This window comes from Mesoplodon mirus, assembly GCF_964341445.2.
Source record: "Mesoplodon mirus genome assembly, chromosome: 3".
In the NCBI taxonomy this organism is placed as follows: domain Eukaryota; kingdom Metazoa; phylum Chordata; class Mammalia; order Artiodactyla; family Ziphiidae; genus Mesoplodon; species Mesoplodon mirus.
This window is the reverse complement of record NC_138978.1, coordinates 25,416,389-25,439,117: the sequence shown is the minus strand read 5'-3', so window position 1 is coordinate 25,439,117 and position 22,729 is coordinate 25,416,389. Positions and strand designations below refer to the sequence as shown.

Below are 22,729 nucleotides of genomic sequence, written 5' to 3'. Positions count from 1 at the left end.
AATAGGAGCTCATTCATCGCTGATGGGAACACCAAATAGTACAGCCACTCAGGAAGACAATCTGGCAGTTTCTTAAAAAACTAAACATACCCTTACCATACATTCCAACAACTGTACCCCTTGGTATTTACCCAAATAACTGAAAACTTACATCCACAAAAAACCTACACACAGATGTTTATAGCAACTTTATTCATAACTGCCATAATTTGGAAGCAACCAAGATGCTCTTCAGTAGGTAAAGGATAAATAAGCCATGATACATCCAAACAATGGAATATTTTTCAGTGCTAAAAAAAGAGCTATCAAGCCACGAAAAGATATGGAGGAACCTTAAATGCATACTACTAAGTGATAGAAGTCAATCTGAAAAAGCTACGTATGGGGGCTTCCCTGGTGGCGCAGTGGTTGAGAGTCCGCCTGCCGATGCAGGGGACACGGGTTCATGCCCCGGTCTGGGAAGATCCCACGTGCCGCGGAGCGGCTGGGCCTGTGAGCCATGGCTGCTGAGCCTGCGCGTCCGGAGCCTGTGCTCCGCAACGGGAGAGGCCACAACAGTGAGAGGCCCGTGTAAAAAAAAAAAAAAAAAAAAAAAGGCTACGTATGAAAAAGCTACTGTATGATTCCAACTTTATGACATTCTGGAAAATCAAACTTAAAAGCTTTTGCACAGCAAAGGAAACCATAAACAAGACAAAAAGACAACCCTCAGGATGGGAGAAAATATTTGCAAATGAAATAACAGACAAAGGAATAATCTCCAAAATATACAAACAGCTCATGGAGCTCAATATCAAAAAAACAAACAATCCAATTTAAAAATGGGCAGAAGACCTAAATAGACATTTCATCAATGAAGACATACAGATGGCCAAGAGGCACATGAAAAGATGCTCAACATCAGTAATTATTAGAGAAATGCAAATCAAAACTACAATGAGGTATCACTTCACGCTGGTCAGAATGGTCATTATCAAAAAATCTAGAAACAATAAATGCTGGAAAGGGTGTGGTGAAAAGGGAACCCTCCTGCACTGTTGGTGGGAATGTAAATTGATACAACCACTATGGAAAACAGTATGGAGGTTCCTTAAAAAACTAAAAATAGAACTACCATATGACCCAGCAATCCCACTACTGGGCACATACCCTGAGAAAACCATAATTCAAAAAGAGACATGTAGGGCTTCCCTGGTGGCACAGTGGTTAAGAATCTGCCTGCCAATGCAGGGGACACGGGTTCGAGCCCTGCCTGGTCCAGGAAGATCCCACATGCTGTGGAGCAACTAAGTCCGTGCACCACAGCTACTGAGCCTGCACTCTAGAGCCCATGAGCCACAACTACTGAGCCTGCGTGCCACAACTAATGAAGCCCACGCGCCTAGAGCCAGTGCTCCGCAGCAAGAGAAGCCACTGCAATGAGAAGCCTGCGCACCACAATGAAGAGTAGCCCCCACTCGCCACAACTAGAGAAAGCTTGTGCATAGCAATGAAGACCCAACACAGCCAAAAATCAATAAATAAAATAAATTAATTAAAAAAAAGAGAGACGTACCACAATGTACATTGCAGCACTATTTTCAATAGCCAGGACATGGAACCAACCTAAATGTTCATCGACAGATGAATGGATAAAGATGTGGCACATATATACAATAGAATATTACTCAGCCATAAAAAGAAATGAAATTGAGTTATTTGTAGTGAGGTGGATGGACCTAGAGTCTGTCATACAGAGTGAAGTAAGTCAGAAAGAGAAAAACAAATACCGATGCTACATATATATGGAATCTAAAAAAAAAAAAAATGGTACTGATGAACCTAGTTGCAGGGCAGGAATAAAGAGGTAGACATATAAAATGGACTTGAGGACATGGGGTGGGAGGGAGAAGTTGGAGCAAAGTGAGAGTAGCATCGACATATATACACTACCGAATGTAGAATAGTTGGCTGGTGGAAAGCAGCAGCACAGCACAGGGAGATGGGCTCAGGTGCTTTGCGATGACCTAGAGGGGTGGGATAGGGAGGATAGGAGGGAGGCTCAAGAGGGAGGGGATATGGGGACATCTGTATGCATATGGCTGATTCGCTTTGTTGTGCAACAGAAACTAACACAATATTGTGAAGCAATTATACTCCAATAAAGATCTACTAAAAAATGAAACAAAAAAAATATGAAAAAAAAGGCATGAAAGGAATGAACTACTGATACATGCAACAACATGTATGAATCTTGACAGCTTTATGCTAAGTGAAAAACCAGACAAAAGGCTACATATTGGGGCTTCCCTGGTGGCACAGTGGTTGAGAGTCTGCCTGCCGCTGCAGGGGACACAGGTTCATGCCCTGGTCCGGGAAGATGCCACATGCCGTGGAGCAGCTGGGCCTGTGAGCCGTGGCTGCTGAGCCTGCACGTCCAGAGCCTGTGCTCCGCAACGGGAGAGGCCACAGCAATGAGAGGGCGGCATACTGCAAAAAAAAAAAAAAAAAAAAAAGGGTACATGTTGTATAATTCTGATTACAAAAGGTAAGCAGGGAACTTTTGGTATGGAAGGAAGTACTCTACAACTTGATTGCAGTGGTAGTTACATGATTTTACGTGTTTGTCAAAAAAAAGAACTATTATATACTTAAAAAGGGTAAATTTTATTGTATATAAATTGTATCTCAATTAACCTGACTTATTTTTTTTTAAAGGAATTCTAAGGAGCACCTTGTAACTGCTTAACACAGACCGAAAGCTCCATAAAAACAGAGATTACATCTTATTAGTGATTATAATTACTAAGAATATTACAGCTACTGTATGTTCACTATGTGGTTATAATGCTAAGCATATTTAAGTACTAATTCATTTAATTCTTTTAAAAAAATTATTTATTTTTGGCTGCATCAGGTCTTCATTGCTGCATGCGGGCTTTAGTTGTGGCGAGCAGGGGCTACTCTTTGCGGTGTGCTCTCATTGCGGTGGCTTCTCTTGTTACGGAGCACGGGCTCTAGGCGTGCAGGCTTCAGTAGTTGTGGCTCGTGGGCTCTAGAGCACGGGCTCAGTAGTTGTGGTGCACGGGCTTAGTTGCTCCACGGCATGTGGGATCTTCCCGGACCAGGGCTCAAACCCGTGTCCCCTGCATTTGCAGGCGGATTCTCAACCACTGTGCCACCAGGGAAGTCCCAAGCAGGCAGATTCTTAACCACTGTGCCACCAGGGAAGTCCCCATTTAATTTTTATAGCAACCTTGAGGGAAAGGTAAAATTCATATCCGTACTTTAGGAATAAACTGAAGATTAGAGAGTAACTGTCTTGCCCAAAAGGACACAGCCAAGAAGTGGCAGAACTGGGATGTGAAACCAAGTTTGCTTACTCCAGAGCGTGAGAGTTTAACTGTTAGGATATACTGCTTTGCTGATTTTGCTTAGTGTTTACTGAACAAATGAATGGATGAGGAACAAGTCAACTATGATGGAGTCTGGCAGGGTAGGCTGAATCTACTGACAGTTCATAGGAAGAATAAAACACATATATATTTAAAAGGACACATTAGTAAGTAGAGATGTAAAGTGGTAATTTTAGGTGTAGCAGGTAAGCTGTGAATGTAGAATGACCATGATAGTCTTTAATACCCTTTAACAATACCCTTTTATTCTCTTTTACCTCCTTTAAGAAAATTATTTTACTAATTTTAATTTTTGACACTGAGGAATACAAAGAATGAACTAAAATGCCCATAACTCTACAATCCAGATAAAATCCTTTTTTACATTTAAAAAACCAAAAGTAATATATGTATACAGATGAAAATGCAAACCATACAGGAAGATACAAAATGATAAGTGAAAACTGTCTATCCTTCCTTTTTTTTTTTTTTTTTTTCTTTTTTTGCCATGCTGCGCAGCTAGTGGGTATCTTACTTAGTTCCCTGACCAGGGATTGAACTCAAACCTATGGTAGCAAAAGCTCAGAGTCCTAACCACTGGACCACCAGGGAATTCCCACTATCCCTCCCTTTTAATTTTCATTCTTATAATCATTGCCTATGTAGTGTCCAAGACACATTTAAAATATATATATATATTTATTTATTTTGGCTGTGCTGGGTCTTAGTTGCGGCATGCGGACTCTTAGTTGCGGCATACATGCAGGATCTAGTTCCCTGACCAGGGCTTGAACCCCAGCCCCCTGCATTGGGAGCGTGAGTCTTACCCACTGGACCACCAGGGAAATCCCTGTCCAAGACACATTGATGAAGGGCTCAGTATGCAGAAATAAATTCAGATGGAAAATCATCTACACATTTAGTCCACCTATCATACTTTCTATGATTTTCTAGGGAGTAAGTAGCAATCAGAAGTGATGAAAAGTGGTGAGACGATATGGGAGATGGTCCAGAACGTCAGCATCACTACTTTTCAGGCTTGCATGACTACAAAGATGGCTCATCTTTTTCTATTGACAGAAAAAAATAATTATAGGGCATCTGTGTTATTAAAGTTCATAGTGTTCTACAATAAACTGGTGTTCTATGCACTCTATTTCCCTTAAGATTGTTAATTCTATCTTATGAAGAAAATTTAAAACCACTATAAGAAATACATACAAATATTGCCTACTATTGAGTAGTAGGATATAACAGTAAAAAGATCTTGCCCCTCATAAGTTATACTCTTATCAGGAAATAAGATGACAGAGATATTTAATATATGTATAATAATGCTATATTAAATTCTTACTGAACACCACAGGGAAAAAAATAGAAGTAACATCATTTTTGGCATTGTTTAATTCCAGAGGAATTTATCTCCTACACCTTAAGAATCTCAAAACTAATTAAGTTCATATTTTGCCTTCATTCTTAAAGAGAAGGGAGGGAAGGGCTGTGTTATTAGCACATTTTGAGCTTCAAGTACTAACAACATGATAACAAAAAATTTTCCCATGAACTTAAGTGAAATGCATTTGTCTTGAACATGGTTCCTTAACAAATGTCCTTGAAAGGTTAGGAAAACCCCCTTTAAAACATAATAATGATTTATAAATTCAGATTCAGAATAGGAAGAAAACAATTGACTTTATTTGTTTAGGATATGGCTTCTGTTTTCCACTTCAACAAACTGATTCTCATATTTCCTATGTGATACAAATTCTAATCTAAAGGTGATGGTGATATTACCTTGTTAAATCTGTTTAATCTGTTCCCAGAATAACATGCATATGAATAAAGCCTTTGCACCTAGCTTTAAATTCAGGCTTCACACCAACAATCTATCTCATTAAATAATTATTTCATCAAACACAACCAAAAACATTTTTTTCAACAAACTGTGCTCTCTTCTGTGGAAGGGAGGGCATATAAAAACTTAATGAAGTTGTTAGACAATTTAAAACATTTTGAGAAGGCAATTTAGTATATACAGATCCTCTCCTACCCCAAAAAACCTTTTAGAAGAAGTTTCATATGCCAGGGTTTCAGTCCCTTTTCCTGGGTGTGCTACGGAGAGAATGGCTGTTAACCCATAAACATTTGAGAAGGGAGGAAGAAAGAAAACAGAAGCAGGAATAAGCCATTTTTAAAAGTAGCGGGGTTTGAAGCATCACGGTAGCTTAAAATGTATACATACGTATTTTCTCTGGACCCTGCCTTCCCCCAGCACTTATGTACAGTGTAGCCCTTACTTTAAAAAAAAACAACTAGTAGCTTATACCAATATAAATTAACAATGAATACTTTCACAGTATTCTACCAGGTCCCTTTGAAAGGAAAGGGAATAAAATAAGGAGAATCAGGGTAAAAGCTGTTTGATTCCTTTACCACCTTCCGCACTCCATGACCTTGAATGTCTGTCCCATACCAACCCTGGCAGAATTCTGGAGGCCTGTTTTCTGGAAGGGATAAAACAAATGGTCTCTGGACTGGGGGACTCAAAAGGCGGTTGACGGTGGGAACAGAGCATGAAAAACTGAGGGGAATTGAGTGAACATGATGAATACTGAATGCAGCAACCCTCCCAGTCTTCATCACCCTTTACCATCCAGTGATGAGAAGACTCCGCCCCTCGAACCCTGATACTGATAACAGACATGTTCCTCAACAATAGGGACAAGAAGCTCACACTATAGTAAGGCCCAAAGGCAACCAGCCTATGCATTTAAAGCTTCTAATTTAAAGCTCACCGCTCTTAATCACAAACAGACAGCTAATTATTACTAGACTTCAGAGGAAAACTCTTATATAAGAGAGATCAAAACAAAGGAAAACAACTTTGGGCGAAAAGAGCCTATGCAGGGCAAAGTAAATCTGTTGAAACAATAAAGAATATTATGAAAGAAATATTCAGAGAATAAAAAAGACCTCCTAGGGATCTCCCTGGCGGTCCAGTGGTTAAGACTTCGCCTTCCAATGCAGGGGGTGGGGGTTCGATCCCTGGTCAGGGAGCTAAGATCCCACATGCCTTGAGGCCAAAAAATCAAAACATAAAGCAGAAGCAATATTGTAACAAATTCAATAAAGACTTTAAAAATGGTCCACATCAAAAAAAAATCTTAAAAAAAAAGAACTCCTAGAAATTAAAAAACACAATAGTAGAAAAGAAATTTTTTTTTTTTTTGCGGTACGCGGGCCTCTCACTGCTGTGGCCTCTCCCGTTGCGGAGCACAGTCTCCGGACATGCAGGCTCAGCGGCCATGGCTCACGGGTCCAGCCGCTCCACGGCATGTGGGATCTTCCCGGACCGGGGCACGAAACCGCTTCCCCTGCATCGGCAGGCGGACTCTCAACCACTGTGCCACCAGGGAAGCCCGAAAAGAAAAATTTAATAGAATATAAAGATGAAGAAATCTTTCAGGAGGTAGAGCTAAAGAAAAAAAGAGATGAAAATTAGAGAACTATTTCAGGAGTCCATCATCAAGCAGCTATTGGCAATCAAGAAAGAAGAAGAGGGAGTTCCCTGGTGGTCCAGTGGTTAGGAATCTGCCTTCCAAAGCAGGGGACGTGGGTTTGATCCCTGGTCAGGGAACTAAGATCCCACATGCTGTGGGGCAACTAAGCCCGAGCGCCACAAATAAGACCTGACGGAGCCAAAAATAAATAAATAAATAAATAAATATTAGAAAAAAGAAAGAAAGAAGACATGGGATTTAGGAAACAAAAGAGCCAACACAGAAGAGAAGCAGAGTTCCCAGGTGAATAAGAATACCCCAGGATGACAGCTGTGTACCACACACAGGGGGACACCTATCCATATTGGAGCAGTGTGACTCGAGACATACTGAAGGCTAGTGTCACCAAGATCTCTGCTGCCGTTTACTCTCTTTTTAAAGATAAGAAAATAGTGCCCAGGTGAGCTCATCTTGACTAAATGCTGGTGAATTTCTTCTCAAAATACTGAGCTGCCTAATGAGCTCAGAACACTCATTTCACCCACAGAAGTGTTCTTTATCTTATTCCTAAAAGCTTCAGGTAGGTCATGATCAACTTAGCAGAGTCCACAGAGCAGCTCACTCCCTCTGACCATACTCTGCCAAGTGTACAAGATTGAAGCCCTGCCCAAAACAATTTCCAGGACTAAGTCTTGACTCTGTCCATGACTTCCACAGAAGAGACTCTGAAAATTAGGAAACTGAAGCAGGTATGGTCCACTGATGTCTGGGTATCCCCAAGATCCTTTCAGGACCCAAGAGGTACAATGATATACTTAATAATATTAAAGAATTCGTTGCCTTTTTCACCACGTTGACACTGGTACTGAGGGTACAAAAGCAACGGTGAGCAAAACTGCTGGTACCTTCACACGTATCAAGGCAGTAGCACCAAACTGTAGTAGGACGCATAATCTTCACCACTACATAATTACAGTTAAAAATAATGCCAGTTTAAGAATATCCTTGATAAAGCCGTAAAAACTATTATTAGTTGTAATAAATCTCAAGCCCTCTATGTGTCTTTTTACTATTTTGCATGATGAAATGGTAAGTACAATGGTTACCTTCAGGAAAGGCACTTGCGTAATTGAGTTGCAAGCTGAACTGGCCAGTTTCATGAAATACCACTTTTACTGGAAAGACTGAATGACAAACTATGTTGTTCAAGCTTAGATATTTCACAGATATTTTCTCAAAAATGAATGGAGCCTGTCACTACAAATAAAACTGACAGTACTTGTTGCCAGTGATATACGTCAAGCTTTCAAGAGAAAATTCGAATTTTGGAAAACATATCCACTAGAGTGAGCCTGCCAACTTCCCAATATTTAAAGACTTTTCTGATGAGATCAGTGGTGGCATTAACAAATGTGATTTTAAAATATTATATAATAAAATGTGTAAACATCTGTCCATGTAAGAAAGGTCCTAGAGGCCTTAGGTCTGTCCCACTAGAATGTGATGGGTAAAAATCTCTCACTTTAATTTTCAGAATGCAACAAATAATTCTTTTCCAATGTATCTACATAACTGTTAGTTAACCTAACTGTAACAAAATTCTCAACCATCTTCCAGGGGCTCCATCATCTTAGAAACAAATTCATTTTACATTCAGAATTCTTTTCCTTGTCAAATGGCACTGAGTGGACCATAACTCAATAAACCAGATTCTTATCATATGTATGTTTTGTGAGCAATTAAAAAAAAACCCTATAAACTATTATGCATAAAATAAGCTACAAGGATATATTGTACAACACAGGGAATATAACCAAATTAAATTTAAAAAAATAATAAAGTGTAAGGGCTTCCCTGGTGGCGCAGTGGTTAAGAATCTGCCTGCCAGTGCAGAGGACATGGGTTTGAGCCCTGGTCCAGGAAGATCCCACATGCCGCGGAGCAACTAAGCCTGTGCGCCACAACTACTGAGCCTGCGCTCTAGAGCTCAAGAGCCACAACTACTGAGCCCGCCGTGCTGCAACTACTGAAGCCCACGCGCCTAGAGCCCGTGCTCCACAACAAGAGAAGCCACTGCAATGAGAAGCCTGCGCAATGCAATGAAGAGCAGCCCCGCTCACAGCAACTAGAGAAAGCCCGCGCACAGCAACAAAGACCCAATGCAGCACCCCCCAAAAAAATAAATAAATAAAAGTATAAGCGGAAAAAATCCTCTCACTAGCACAGAAGACAAACCTTTTCTCATATTAGTGATCAAAAGCACATATTAATTTATATTTCAACTGACTACTAGCCAACTATAACTTCCATAGCAACTTTCCCTTTGGTATTCTCTAGTAAATTTAAATTATATTTAAATTTAATTTAAGTTGAATTTAATTAGCTTAATAATAAGCTTAATTAATTAGATTAAATTCCATTTAAGTTATGTTTAAGTTAGGTGAGGTAAGGAGGTCACTCAGTGGAAAAAAAATGTTTCCCATAAAAGCCTTTGGAGTTGTCGTACATTATGCTAGTTTATCATATGGACATGTTCTTTAGGATTTGTCACCAGGCAACTATATCAACTCGATTCACCAAATTGTTCATAAATAACGCCCTTAAGAATTCATTTGTAAAGAAACTGCATATTTATGAATAAAGTACTGACTGCCCTCTAGTGGTCAAAATAAGGATTTCACTGATGAGCTAGATGCAATGTACACTACAGGGTGAAAAAAGCTAAACTCCTAAAGCCATTTAGGGTCATTAAAATCAGAGAAGAAATTCTGATCTGGCAAGGTTTTCAACAACAGTCTTTTCAAAGCAAGACAACAAGCTATTAATCTGAGCTATATGATTACTTACTTGTACCAGGTGCCTAAAGAGCCTAATTTCAGTCATCTACAGTAACTGTGCGTGAGTAGGATATAAACTTGGAACCTTTTTTACACTACTACTTCAAGCTACACTGCCATAAAATGAGATTCAGACTTTTCCCATTTGGTGAAGAAGCACAAAATGCTCGAATCAAAACCTGCCTCTTGGGCTTCCCTGGTGGCGCAGTGGTTGAGAGTCCACCTGCCGATGCAGGGGACGTGGGTTCGTGCCCAGGTCCAGGAAGATCCCACATGCAGCGGGAGCGGCTGGGCCCGTGAGCCTGCGCGTCCGGAGCCTGTGCTCCGCAACGGGAGAGGCCAGAGCAGTGAGAGGCCAGCATACCGCAAAAGAAAAAAAAAACCTGCCTCTTGGGACTTCCCTGGTGGCGCAGTGGTTAAGAATCCACCCGTCAATGCAGGGGACACGACTTCGATCCCTGGTCCGGGAAGATCCCACATGCCGCGGAGCAACTAAGCCCATGCACCACAACTACTGAAGCCCACGTGCCTGGAGCCCTTGCTCCACAAGAGAAGCCACCACAATGAGAAGCCCAGCGCACTGCAACGAAGAGTAGCACCCCCCCGCCCCCGCAGCTCACCATAACTAGAGAAAGCCCGCACGCAGCAATGAAGACCCACCGCGGCCAAAAATAATAATAATAAATAAATAACTAAATAAATAAATAAAATAAAAGTACCTATCTATCCTTTAAAAAAACAAAAAACAAAAAACAAAACCTGCCTCTAGCAAGGAAAACTTTCTCTGGTTGCTTTTTTTTTGCTGATGCATATAAAGTGGGAAGTACGTCCTAACTAGTCTCCAAGTGTATAATATGTGGGGGTTTTTTTTTTTTTTTTGGCTGTTACACTTTTAATTGTGGGAGGTACAATATGCATCAATGTACAAGAATGTTTTACATACACTCATTAGCATAGTGATTAATGTAAATTTAAGGACATACAACGTGTTAAACCTGAAAAACTACGAAGTTTGCTGCAACCTAAGATAATGGAAAGGCTCCTTCTTAAGTTTTTACACTACCACCTTTACTTTTAAAATTCTAAATGGTATCGGGGGGAACTAAAAAGTAATAGAAGGCTTGTTTTAGCTGTGGTTCAACAATTCTAATGAAGCTGTATGGCAATGACACTGGAATTGTTAAGTTTTCCCCCAAAGGGCTTTCTAGATGACCACATGACAAATTTTTTAAAGTACTTCCAATAACATGTAGGCAAGGGGAGTGGCTTAATAGTTTAAAAGCCTGGGGAATTCCCTGGTGGTGCAGTGGTTAGGAATCCACCTGCCAGTGCAGGGGACACGGGTTCAATCCCTGGCCTGGGAAGATCCCACATGCCGTGGAGCAACTAAGCCCGTGCGCCATGACTACTGAGCCTGCGCTCTAGAGCCCGTGAGCCACAACTACTGAAGCCCGCGTGCCTAGAGCCTATGCTGCGCAACAAGAGAAGCCACTGCAATGAGAAGCCTATGCACTGCAACTAGCCCCCACTCGCCGCAACTAGAGAAAGCCTGTGCGCAGCAATGAAGACCCAACGCAACCAAAAATAAATAAATAAATAAATAAATAAATAAATAAATAAATAAATAAATAATATGCTGTGGATTCAGAACACAATGATAAAAAATAAAATAAAAGTCTGGAAAGCAGCTAAGATGTCTCATCTTAGAGAATTTTAAAAGATGGTAGAAATACCATTTCTCTCCTACAGAGAAACTTTTTAAAGCACGGATATAACCCTATGGATACTAAAGAAACATCAATAGTTTTCATAAAGCTTCAATAAACACCACAAGGCACAAGTGTTCAAAATGGCCTACTAACTATCTCAGACCTTATCTCTCTTTGAAATTGCAGTCAACAGGAAAACAGAGTTCAATACACAGTGACTGACTTTTTAGTCAAAAAGTTAGATACCAAACCTTTGTGTGTCTAGATTTATACTCCCTTAACCATGTCGTTACAGAATTTAAAACTTATTATTTTAACTTGCCAACTGGTTCTTTGCTGCATTTGAAGTAACTAACATTCTAGAGCATTAGGTTTCAAAGTGTGGTCTAGGAACTACTAGAGATGCCTCATAGCAATGTCAGAATTACTTTTTATATTACAAAAGTGTTATTTGCCTTTTCACTCTCATTAGCTCCAAACAGTCAATTCTCCAGAGTCTGCAGGGTATGTGATAACAAAACAGATTAAATGCAGAAGCAGATATGTGAATCCAGCTGTCTTCTATTAAACCAGACATTAAAGAGATTTGCAAAATGTAAAGCAATGCCACTCTTCTTGTTACTCTTTTTTATTTGGAGAGTTATTTTTCATTAAAAAATTTTATTTATGTAACATATAATGGGCTTATTAATGTTATTTTGAAATGAATTAATATTTTTAAATGTCTCTTTTAATTTGTAATATAGTAAATATCAATAGATATAAATCATACAAACAAAGCTCTTTGGGGCCCTCAATTATACTTAAGAGTATAAAGGGATCCTGAGGCCAAAAAGTTTGAGAACTGATAAACTAGAGAGCTTAGCACACTAAACATGAAAAAAATCAATTTATTCTCAAAGCTTTAATGGAGGTAAGGATAAAACACAAATATCATTTACTAAGAAAAATGTAGGTGATACTCACCAAATGGATCTTCCATGCCACTATTAACCAGTTTAGGGAGGTGGTATATAGTTTCTAAAAAGAGAAAAAAGTAAATGATATACTTAAAACATAAAATCCATCATCTTTTATATTTCTTAAAAAATAAACCCAATTCAGTAACACTGATTATAGTTTAAAACTAGAACATTATAGAAATGTACAACTTATTAAGTGAGAACATTGCCAACTGGGATTTATTTTAAGGGGGCTGAGGTACAGATACAGTAAGATCCCTTTCCAATTTCCATCTTGAATTTACTGGAGTGTAAGGAAAAAGGCAAGTTAAAAAAATTTTTTTTTATTTTTTAGGGAGGGGGGACAAAGGGAAAAAGGGAGGGGTGGGGAAGGGGAGAGGGAAGAAGGGAGGGAAGGAGAGAGAGCAGCAAAAAGCCAAATTTTTATGCAAAAAAACCCCAAACAAACAAAACTCACATAGACATCTGGGAAAGCATATGAGGATATCATAGAATGAAGGAATTGGTTTTGCCTGAGGAAAGTAGAAAGTAGTTCAGTAAGTTAAGAATGCTCAAGTATTAGAATAAAAAAAAATTTTGAAAAAAGTTGAATAAGTATAGATATTCAACCTCCCTCACCCTTAATCAAAACAAGGATTGAATCTGCCCAATCTTGCTTTTTTACCTCTTTCATAGTTTTGATCCCAAGGGCACTCCTTAGTTAACAATTTGAATACTAAACTCCAATTCAGAGTCTGCTTTTCAGAGAATATAACCTACTAACAGTTAGGGCTGGCAGTGATCTGAGAAAATTAGGACTGTGAAGGGGCTTTGGAGTTGAATCGCTCACAGACTAGATGGCACTGAGGACCCCACTGGTGGTGGCAGGTAACCAGATAATCCCTGGCACAAGGTGCTGGTACAATTCTTAAACTTTCACTAGTGGTGAATAATGATGATCTATCTATGGACAGAATGCTCTAGTTGATTGGACTTATGAGGCACTTGAAGAGTAAGGGGGAGATAACTATAATGACAATGGAATTGAAAGGCTATTACTAAACTTAACTGATGCTCTAGAAGAAGATAACAAAAAGCTAAGAGTGATTAACCGTCAACTGAAAGTCAAATATGGGGAATTCCCTGGCAGTCCAGCGGTCAGGACTCCATGCTTTCACTGCCAAGGGCTGGGGTTCAATCCCTGGTTGGGAACTAAAATCCCACAAGCCGTGTGGCGCAGCCTAAACAAATAAGTAAGTAAGTATCAATAAGTAATTAAAAAGAAGAATGTCAAATATGAACGCCCCAGGGCCTCCTAGTAATTTATAAAGAGGCTCTTTTCTGTGGCAGCAGGAGGAGAGAAAAAGCTGGAGACCAGGCCCAAGAGTTAATCAACAGAGTAGCCGAGCACCAAGGAAGGTTAACTCTCAGCCAAGGGAGGTATGCTACGTCAGGACCCTGACTGGTAAAGAATGAGACCCTAATACATGAGATGGAGACAACTGAGTTGATGCCCCTCCAATATCTTGAATGCGATATGATAGCGCCCTTGAAACTGCGAAAGTGGCCCACCATCTCTGTAAGAGCTAGCACTCTTCCCGCACTTGAAGATAATGCAGAGGCCTCCCCACCCTGCTCGGTAAACAATGTCCCCTCTGGATCTGCCACCTCCATGCCTCCTAACTTGTAGTAGGTCAAGCCATAACCCAGCCCAGATATTTTGTGCCTGATAAGGTCACAAAGGAATTATAACCCAAGGGAGCTGCAAGACTTAGCCAGCATGTACTGGCAGGGGCTAAGTGAGAGCAAATGCGAATTCTGAGGGTGCTTGAACATCACAACCAGAACATAACATATTGATTACTCTCCGAAGATACAGGATTTAACACCCTGGCAAAAACCTCAGAATATGGTATGAACTTATCACTAGGATGGTTCCTAAAAGCTGGAAAAGTCACGGCCCATGATAAGTAGCAATGGCAGACAAAACTGCAGTGGCAGACAGGGGAGGAAGGGATTAAAAGGCTCACTTAGTGAAGCTGGCTTGCTGAAGTGGTCAGAAAAAAGTATTATGTTCCTTGAAATGGCTGGGAGGATACTATAAGGAATGTGCTGGTGAGAGGGGCACCAGCATCATTAAGAGTTTAAAAGCTCTTCTCCATAGAGAATTTGTTATAAAACTAATGCCACTGGGACTTCCCTGGTGGTGCAGTGATTAAGAATCCGCCTGCCCAGGGCTTCCCTGGTGGCGCAGTGGTTGAGAGTCCGCCTGCCAATGCAGGGGACACGGGTTCGTGCCCCGGTCCGGGAAGATCCCACATGCCACGGAGTGGCTGGGCCCGTGAGCCATGGCCGCTGAGCCTGCGCATCGGGAGCCTGTGCTCCGCAACGGGAGAGGCCACAGCGGTGAGAGGCCCACGTACCGCAAAAAAAAAAAAAAAAAAGAATCCGCCTGCCCATGCAGGGGACACGGCTTCAATCCCTGGTCTGGGAAGATCCCACATGCCACAGAGCAACTAAGCCCGTGTGCCACAACTACTGAGCCTGTGCTCTGTAGCCCCCGAGCCACAACTACTGAGCCCGCGTGCCACAACTAGTGAAGCCCGTGCGCCTAGAGCCCATGCTCCGCAACGAGAGAAGCCACCGCAATGAGAAGCCAGCGCACCGTAACAAAGAGCAGCCCCCGCTCGCCGCAACTGGAGAAAGCCCGCGCGCAGCAACGAAGACCCAACACAACAGCAACAACAAAAGATTTATAAAACAAAAAAAAAAACTAATGCCACTGATAGCAACGGTGATGATAGGACCCTAAAACAAAGGAGACCAGGCCATGGTACTTAATGATTGAAGCCAGATGGAGACACTTACTATAAAGATCAGCAAAGTCAGAGTGGCAGTCAAAGGAATCCGACTCACAGATTTGTAGAGATAGTTAATAAAGCATGGTGTATTTATGAAGCAAAATAGACAAGCAGCTAATAAGAGCACTTCTCTATCTGTAACATCAAAAGAAATCAGGGATGGAAGATCTGGATGCTGAGGTCAGTCCCCTCAATAAAAAAATATCAGAATCCATGTCCAGTGTCTGAACCTGAGCCAGTTTCAGATCCCGACCCCTTTGACTGAAGGAGGCCAGGTACCCAAGAGAAAAGAACCTGCAACACCAAAGCAAGTATAACAATTCCCTGAGAAATCTATGGCCTAAGAGACCCATATACTATAGGTCTCATGGACTCCATACTCAGAAGGTCCCTGCACTTGAAGTTTAATGCTCTGCAGTCACTGTCTTAAAATTCTTAATAATTTTATCTATGAATTTCTGCTCCATAAGTGAAATCTGAGGGGGAAAATGAAGCATGTGCTGGGGGCTTGAAGCCTCAGCTCACACACAGTCTACCTCTTCCTGTCTTCCCAGGAGCAGCCTCTTGGCCACTCCCTCTGGTCCCACCTGGCCATCCTTTTTCCCTGCCTGGGCTAGGAGTGCCACGTACTTTTGGTGGGCAATTTCTCTCGCCCACTCTCAATCCAGGTGTATTCAGCATGCAAATTATGTAGTCAGCTCTGTCTACGGTCATTTACTCAGGTAACTGTAAACTGTGTAAACGGGAATGCTAACATTTTAAGGACAGGTTGACATTGACACCTGGAGTCTGGAAGTATAATCATGGACTTATGAGGACCAGGAAATAAACTGAGCCCTGGCCAAGATCCAGTTCACGATGGGCCCACTGGATGTGTGAACCATCCTGGTGGTCATTTCCCTGGACCCTGAATGTATAATTGAAATAGACATACCTGGAAGTTAGTGAGTCCTTGGCCTATGGGATAGGAGTTATACTGGGGAAGGCCAAGTGGAAGGAAGCCTCTAAAGGTGGGTGCCCCATCCCACCTTCCAAGATAATAAACACAAAAGAAAACAATATTGTATTCTGGGGGCAAGGGAGGGGAGATGGCAGAAATTAGTGCTACACCCCCAGAGGATGCAGGATTTACCAGTGTAGTCCCGGCAGAAACCAGATAAATCCTGGAGGAAGGTAGATAACCACAAACTCAATCTAATAGTAGCCACAACAGCAGCTGCCATGCCAGATGTGGTATCTTTGCTAGAGCCAATTAACAGAGCCCTAGGAGCATAGTACACAGTCAAAGATCGAAGGAATAAGTTCTTTTTCTCTTACCCCTTCAAGAAAGTAGGATCAGAAACAATTCACATGGAATGGATTATAGCATACTTTTACAGGACCATGTCACGTTTGCCACTGTCTCATGTAATATAGTCCTATGATAATACAGACTTCTTGTAGAATATCACACTGACCTACTATATGAATAACATCATGCTAATTGGGCCAGACGAACAGGAGGTGGATAGCACACTGAAGGCCTTGACAGAACACATGGACTCCAGAGGGTGAAAGATAAATGCTACAGAGATTCAGGCACCCATTCATCAGTAAAATTTTTATAGGCTCAGTAGTCAGGGGCTTGATAAAACATGCCATTCAAGTAAAGGCATCCAAGTAACCAACTGCATCTTGCACCTCCCACCATTAAGAGGGAAGCATGACACCCAAGAATACTGCTCTGGCTTTTATATCAGGTGACACAAAAAGTTACCAGTTTCCAGAACAGTAAAGGACTCTGCAGGTCTGGATGGTGAGGCATACAATCTGGCAAATGCTATGGTATTATGGCAAGCCCCAGTGGGAGAATCACTATGCAGACCCCTGGGATCTGGAGCAAGGCCATTCCATTTTCAGTGGAAAATTGCTTGCCTTTTGCAAAACATCCTGGCATGCTACTGGGTCCTAGCAGATATAGAACACCTGATGGTGTGACACCAAGTGACCATTTATCCAGAATCACCCACCATGACCTAGGTTCTATGAGACATATCAAGTCATAGGGTTGGGTGGACCCAGCAATAATTCAGCATTAAGATGAAGGTGATACATCCAGTATCTAGCACAAGTAGGACCAGAAGTCACGAGCATGAGCAGATAGCCCAAACCCTCATATCATCTACCATTGTTGCAGAGTGCCCCTTCATTAGCATACACCTTTGGCCGTACTGGGGGGGCCCTCACAGCCAGCTGACAAAGGAAAAACCCTCACCTTCTTCACAGATGGCTGTAACTGGGTCCAAGTCAAAAATGGACAGTGGTTGCACTACAGCCTCACTCAGGGGTGGCACTGAAGGACAGTGCCCAATGGGCAGAGCTTTAGGCAGACTGTCTACTTTGTGTAGACAAAGAATTGGTTTGAGGTTAAAATATATGTGGACTCACAGGTAAATGTCCTGATGTGCTGGTCAGGGGGCATAAAAGGAGAACGATTAGAAAATTAGGGGGAAAAAAAAAAGAAAATTAGGGGAAGGAGGTCTTAAGGTAGAGGCACGTGGGAGGATACAAGAATAGACACATTTCAAGATCTTCATATCACATGTTAACAGTCATCAGAGAACATCTACCATGAAAGAAGCACAAAACAACCAAGTAGACAATGACTCAACCAGTTTACATCAGCCATCTTTTGTCATGGCCTCCCCAGTGCTAGAAAAATGAGCACCTGAAAGAAGGTGGTCATGTGGCAGAGATATACTCTATGCATAGACAACAGTATGAAGTCCTACTTACCAAGTATGCTCTAGCTACTGATGCCACCAAAAGCCCGAATGGCCAGCAACAGAGACAAACACAAAGCTTCCAGCATGACATCTTTCAAGGAAACCAACCAGCCTTTGGATGGCAAGTTGACTGTATTTGGCCCCTTCTACCCTGAAAAGGTGAACAATTTATTCTGAAAGAAACGGGGACTTCCCTGGTGGTCCAGCTGTTAAGACTCCATGTTCCCAATGCAGAGGGCCTGGGTTTGATCCCTGGTCAGGGAACTAGATCCCTCATGCTGCAACAAAGATCCTGCATGCTGTAACTAAGACCTGGAGCAGCCAAATAAATTAATTAATTAAAAAAAAAAAGAAATAGGGACATATTCTGGCTGTACGTTTGCCTTTTCTGCCCTCAGGGCTGCAGTGAACAGTACATGAGAGTTAAGGAAATGTTTAATCTACCAGTAAGCATCATCCCACATAACATCATTTCATGACAAGGGACCCACTCTGTAGTAAAGTAAGTGCAAGAGAGGGCCCAGGACCATGGGATCTACTGGTGGTATATATACAACAACATCTAGAAGCTGCTAACCTAAAAGAGCACTGGAATGGCCTGATGAAGGCACAGCTGAAGCACCAACTCAATGACATATTTTATGACAAAAGAGTACCATCTTCCAGGGTGCAATATATACACCAAATCAAAGACCTTTATATGCTACTCGTCTTCAAAACAGGAAAAATACATGGATGTGAGAAATGGGGTGGGGAGGGGGGGTAGAAATAGCATACCCTGTTTATTATCAATCCCAAAGACCCACCTGGGGAATTTTTGTTTCCTATCTCTGCAACTCTGGGTCCTGCAGAGTTAAAGATCTTGGTCACCAAAAAAGGAACACTTCCACAGGAGACAAGAGTCCCAAGAGGCTATAAGCTATAGCTGTCACCTGGGCATTGTGGAGTCCTCGTATCCAGGGGTCATCAGGCAAGAAGAGGAACTATCATCTTGGTAGGGGTAACTAATCCTCATTATCAGAAAGACGGTTGTTATTCCACACCACAATGAAAATATATTTAAAATTCAGATGATCCACTTTGGTGCCTACTGGTATTCCCTTTCCCAATTCTGACAGTACAGTAAACAGACAAGTTGGAAACTCTAACCTGAGAAAAGCATGGTAACCAGTGGTTCAGATCCCTCAGGAATGAGGGTTTGGGTCATACCACTAAGTAAAGCCATTGAGACTGGCAGAGATGGTAGCTGAGGGCAAGGGGAATCTGAAATGGAGAGTGGAAAAAGGTAACAATTATTAGTTGTAACCCTGAGACCAGTTGCAGCAGCAGGAGACAAAGTACTAATCTTCCTCTTCTAAGTATTCCCCAGGAAGAGAGGTCCTCCAGCTACCCTCTCAACATATATAAAGAAGTAGGTGAGACGAATGAAAATGAAGATGCAAAATACCAAAATTTATGGGATGCAGCTAAAGCAGTGCTTAGAGGGAAATTTATAGCTGTAAATACTACATTAAAAAAGAAGAAAGATCTGAAATCAACAACACAATAGTTTACTATAAGATAATAGAAGAAAAACAAAATAAATCAAAAGGAAGGAAATAATAAGGATTAGAGTGGAAATTAATGAAATAGAAAATACAAAAATTAACTCAAAATAGGACTTCCCTGGTGGTCCAGTGGTTAAGACTCCACACTTCCACTACAGGGGGCATGGGTCTGATCCCTGGTTAGGGAACTAAGATCCCACATGCTGCACGGCGTGGCCAAAAAATAAAGTAAATAAAATTTAATTTAAAAGGTACTTTGAAAAAACTAACTCAAAATAGATAAAAGACCTAAATGTAGGAGCTAAAACTAGAAAGCTCTTAAAAGAAAACATAGGCATAAATTTATGACCTTGGATTAGGCAATGGTTTCTTAGTTATGACACCAAAAGAAAAAAATAGATAAACTTGACATTATCCAAATTAAAGACAGAAAATAACAAGTGTTAGGAGGATGTGGAGAAATTATAACACTTGTGCATTAGTGGTGAGAATATAAAATGATGCAGCTGCTGGGAAAACAGAATGGTACTTCCTCAAAAAAATTTAAATTAAAAACAATTACCACATGATTCAGCAAGTCTACTCCTGGGTATATACCCCAAAGAATCGAAAGCAGGAAATCAAACAGATATTTGTACACCTATGTCATCATTATTGACAATAGCCAAAAGGTGGAAACAATCCAAATATCCATCAGTGGGTGAATAGGTAAATAAAATGTGGTATGTATTATTCAGCCTTAATAAGGAATGAAATTCTAACATATACTACAACATGGATGATTATGCTAACTGAAATAAGCCAGACACAAAAGGATAAATATTGTATGATTGCACTTCCATGAAGTACCCAGACTAGCCAAATTCATAGAGGCAGAGAGTTGGATGGCGGTTGCCAGGGGTGGGGGGAGGAGCTGTTTAATGGGTAGAGTTTCAGTTTGGGAAGATGAAAAAGTTCTGTAAATGGATGGTAGTAACAGCTGCACAACAATGTGAATGTATTTAATGGCACTGAACTGTACCATTAAAATGTTAAAATGGTAAACTTTATATTATGTATATTTTACTACAATTTAAAAAAAAAAGAGAAAATGCCTGAATCTTGGTAAGTACAGTGAGTTTTATGGCATTTTAACTTGCCTGATTCCCATCTCCCTCTCCTCCCCTAGCTTTCTGGCAGCCTTGAAAACCAAGAGCCTCACAACATTAGTTATTAAAACCAGCAGCCTAGCAACCACTGGAGGGGGCAGAACAAATTTGGAGCTCCCCAAAAGCCCCATCCCCAGAGAACTGTTACTATCTGATCTGATAGCACCAAGAAGTTCCATTCTCAGAGTTACTTTATTTGACCCGACTCAGAGCTTGTTTTGTGTGAACAACCTTATCCTTAGCACATTTTTCAAAAATAATCACTGGCAACTGTTTAACATCCCAACTGCCTAAGGCAGTGATGATACCAGTTAGGGCTAACAGGACACTGACCAAAAAATGTGAATGTTCAGGAATGAGACGTCTATAAGGGGCTTTGGAAAGCTGACATATTCCTGGATATCTAGAAGGACACATGCATTTATGGACTCAGGGAAGGCTTAAGAAGGCCCTAATCTCTCACCTCTGGCTGGCCTTGAGGTTCTGTGCAAGCAGAAAGCGATGGCTAAGGCAAAGTTGTAAATTGCCTGCAGGAACATTGATGGCATACTGCAATATACACAGAGTACCCTTGGCAAAGGCTAGAAAACTTACTGGTTCAAGGCGTTTAAGGAAATTTCTGTCTAATCACTAGCTAACCACTAAGTCAACCAAGCAGACACTTCAACGTCTGCACAAAACAAAGAATACAGGCTCTACAGGTTTAGTCCAGGGAAGTCACTCAACAAACAGCAATGAGAAACCCACAGGAAGGAGGGGAATCTGATTTGCAGACTTGCCACATTACATTATTTTATTTTTATTTTTTTAAAGATTTATTTATCATTTTATTTATTTTATTTTATTTATTTTTGGCTGTGTCGGGTCTTAGTTGCGGCACGTGGGATTTTTCGTTGTGGTGCGCGGGCTTCTCTCTAGTTGTGGCGTGTAGGTTCCAGAGCGTGTGGGTTCTTTAGTTTGCAGCACGCAGGCTCTCTAGTTGAGGCGTGTGAGCTCAGTAGCCATGGCACACAGGCTCAGTTGCCCCACGGCATGTGGGATCTTAGTTCCTGGACCAGAGATCGAACCTGCGTCCCCTTCACTGTAAGGCAGGTTCCTCACCACTGGACCACCAGGGAAGTCCCGCCACCTTATTTTAAATGCTCACTTTTCAATACAAAAATGAGACACACCAACAGGAAAGTATGGTGCATATATAGGAGGAAGAAAGCAATCAATAAAACTGTATCTGAGGAAGCCTAGATGTTGGATTTAACAGACAAAGACTTTTTTAAAAAAATAAATTTATTTAATTAATTTTTTTTTTTTGGCTGCGTTGGGGTCTTTGTTGCTGTGTGTGGGCTTTCTCTAGTTGCGGCGAGCGGGGGCAACTCTTCGTTGTGGTGTGTGGGCTTCTCATTGTGGTGGCTTCTCTTGTTGCGGAGCACGGGCTCTAGGAGCATTGGCTTCAGTAGTTGTGGCATGCGGGCTCAGTAGTTGTGGCACACGGGCTTAGTTGCTCCACAGCATGTGGGATCTTCCCGGACCAGGGCTCGACCCCATGTCCCCTGCATTGGCAGGCGGATTCTTAACCACTGCACCACCAGCGAAGCCCTAGACAAAGACTTTAAATAAGCTATTATAAATATTACAAAGAAGGGAATTCCCTGGCGGTCCAGTGGTTAGGACTCTGCACTTTCACTGCAGAGGGCCCAGGTTTGATCCCTGGTCTGGGAACTAAGAACACACAAGCAAAAATTCAAAGAACTAAAGGGAACCATGCCTAAAGAATTAAAGCATGAGGGACTTCACTGGTGGCACAGTGGTGAAGAATCCGCCACAACTAGAGATAGCCCACGTGCAGCAACACTCAATGTGGCCAAAAATAAATTAAAATAAATTAAAAAAAAGTTAAAGTATGAGAATGATGCCTCATTAAATAGAGAATCTCAACAGAGACAGAAATTATATTTAAAAAAGAAAGAAACAGATTTTTCTAGACAGGCTCAACAGCAGATTTGAGCAGGCAGAAGAATCAGCAAACTCTAAGATAGGTTAATTGAGATTA

At 41.3% G+C, this 22,729-nt stretch overlaps 1 protein-coding gene across 7 annotated transcripts in view; it reads right to left on the bottom strand.

Annotated features, from left to right (window-relative positions):
* Nucleotides 1-22,729, bottom strand: part of PHACTR4 (phosphatase and actin regulator 4) — a 111,214-nt gene that overhangs the window by 65,331 nt on the left and 23,154 nt on the right. For 5 of the 7 annotated variants that reach the window (XM_082614523.1, XM_082614532.1, XM_082614524.1 and 2 more), the window contains one exon: nucleotides 12,387-12,440. In XM_082614523.1, coding sequence (XP_082470649.1) covers nucleotides 12,387-12,440 — 54 coding nt within the window. Of the gene's footprint in view, nucleotides 1-12,386; nucleotides 12,441-12,839; nucleotides 12,895-22,729 lie in introns of those variants that run through there. The other 2 variants (XM_082614528.1, XM_082614533.1) reach the window with 2 other exon arrangements.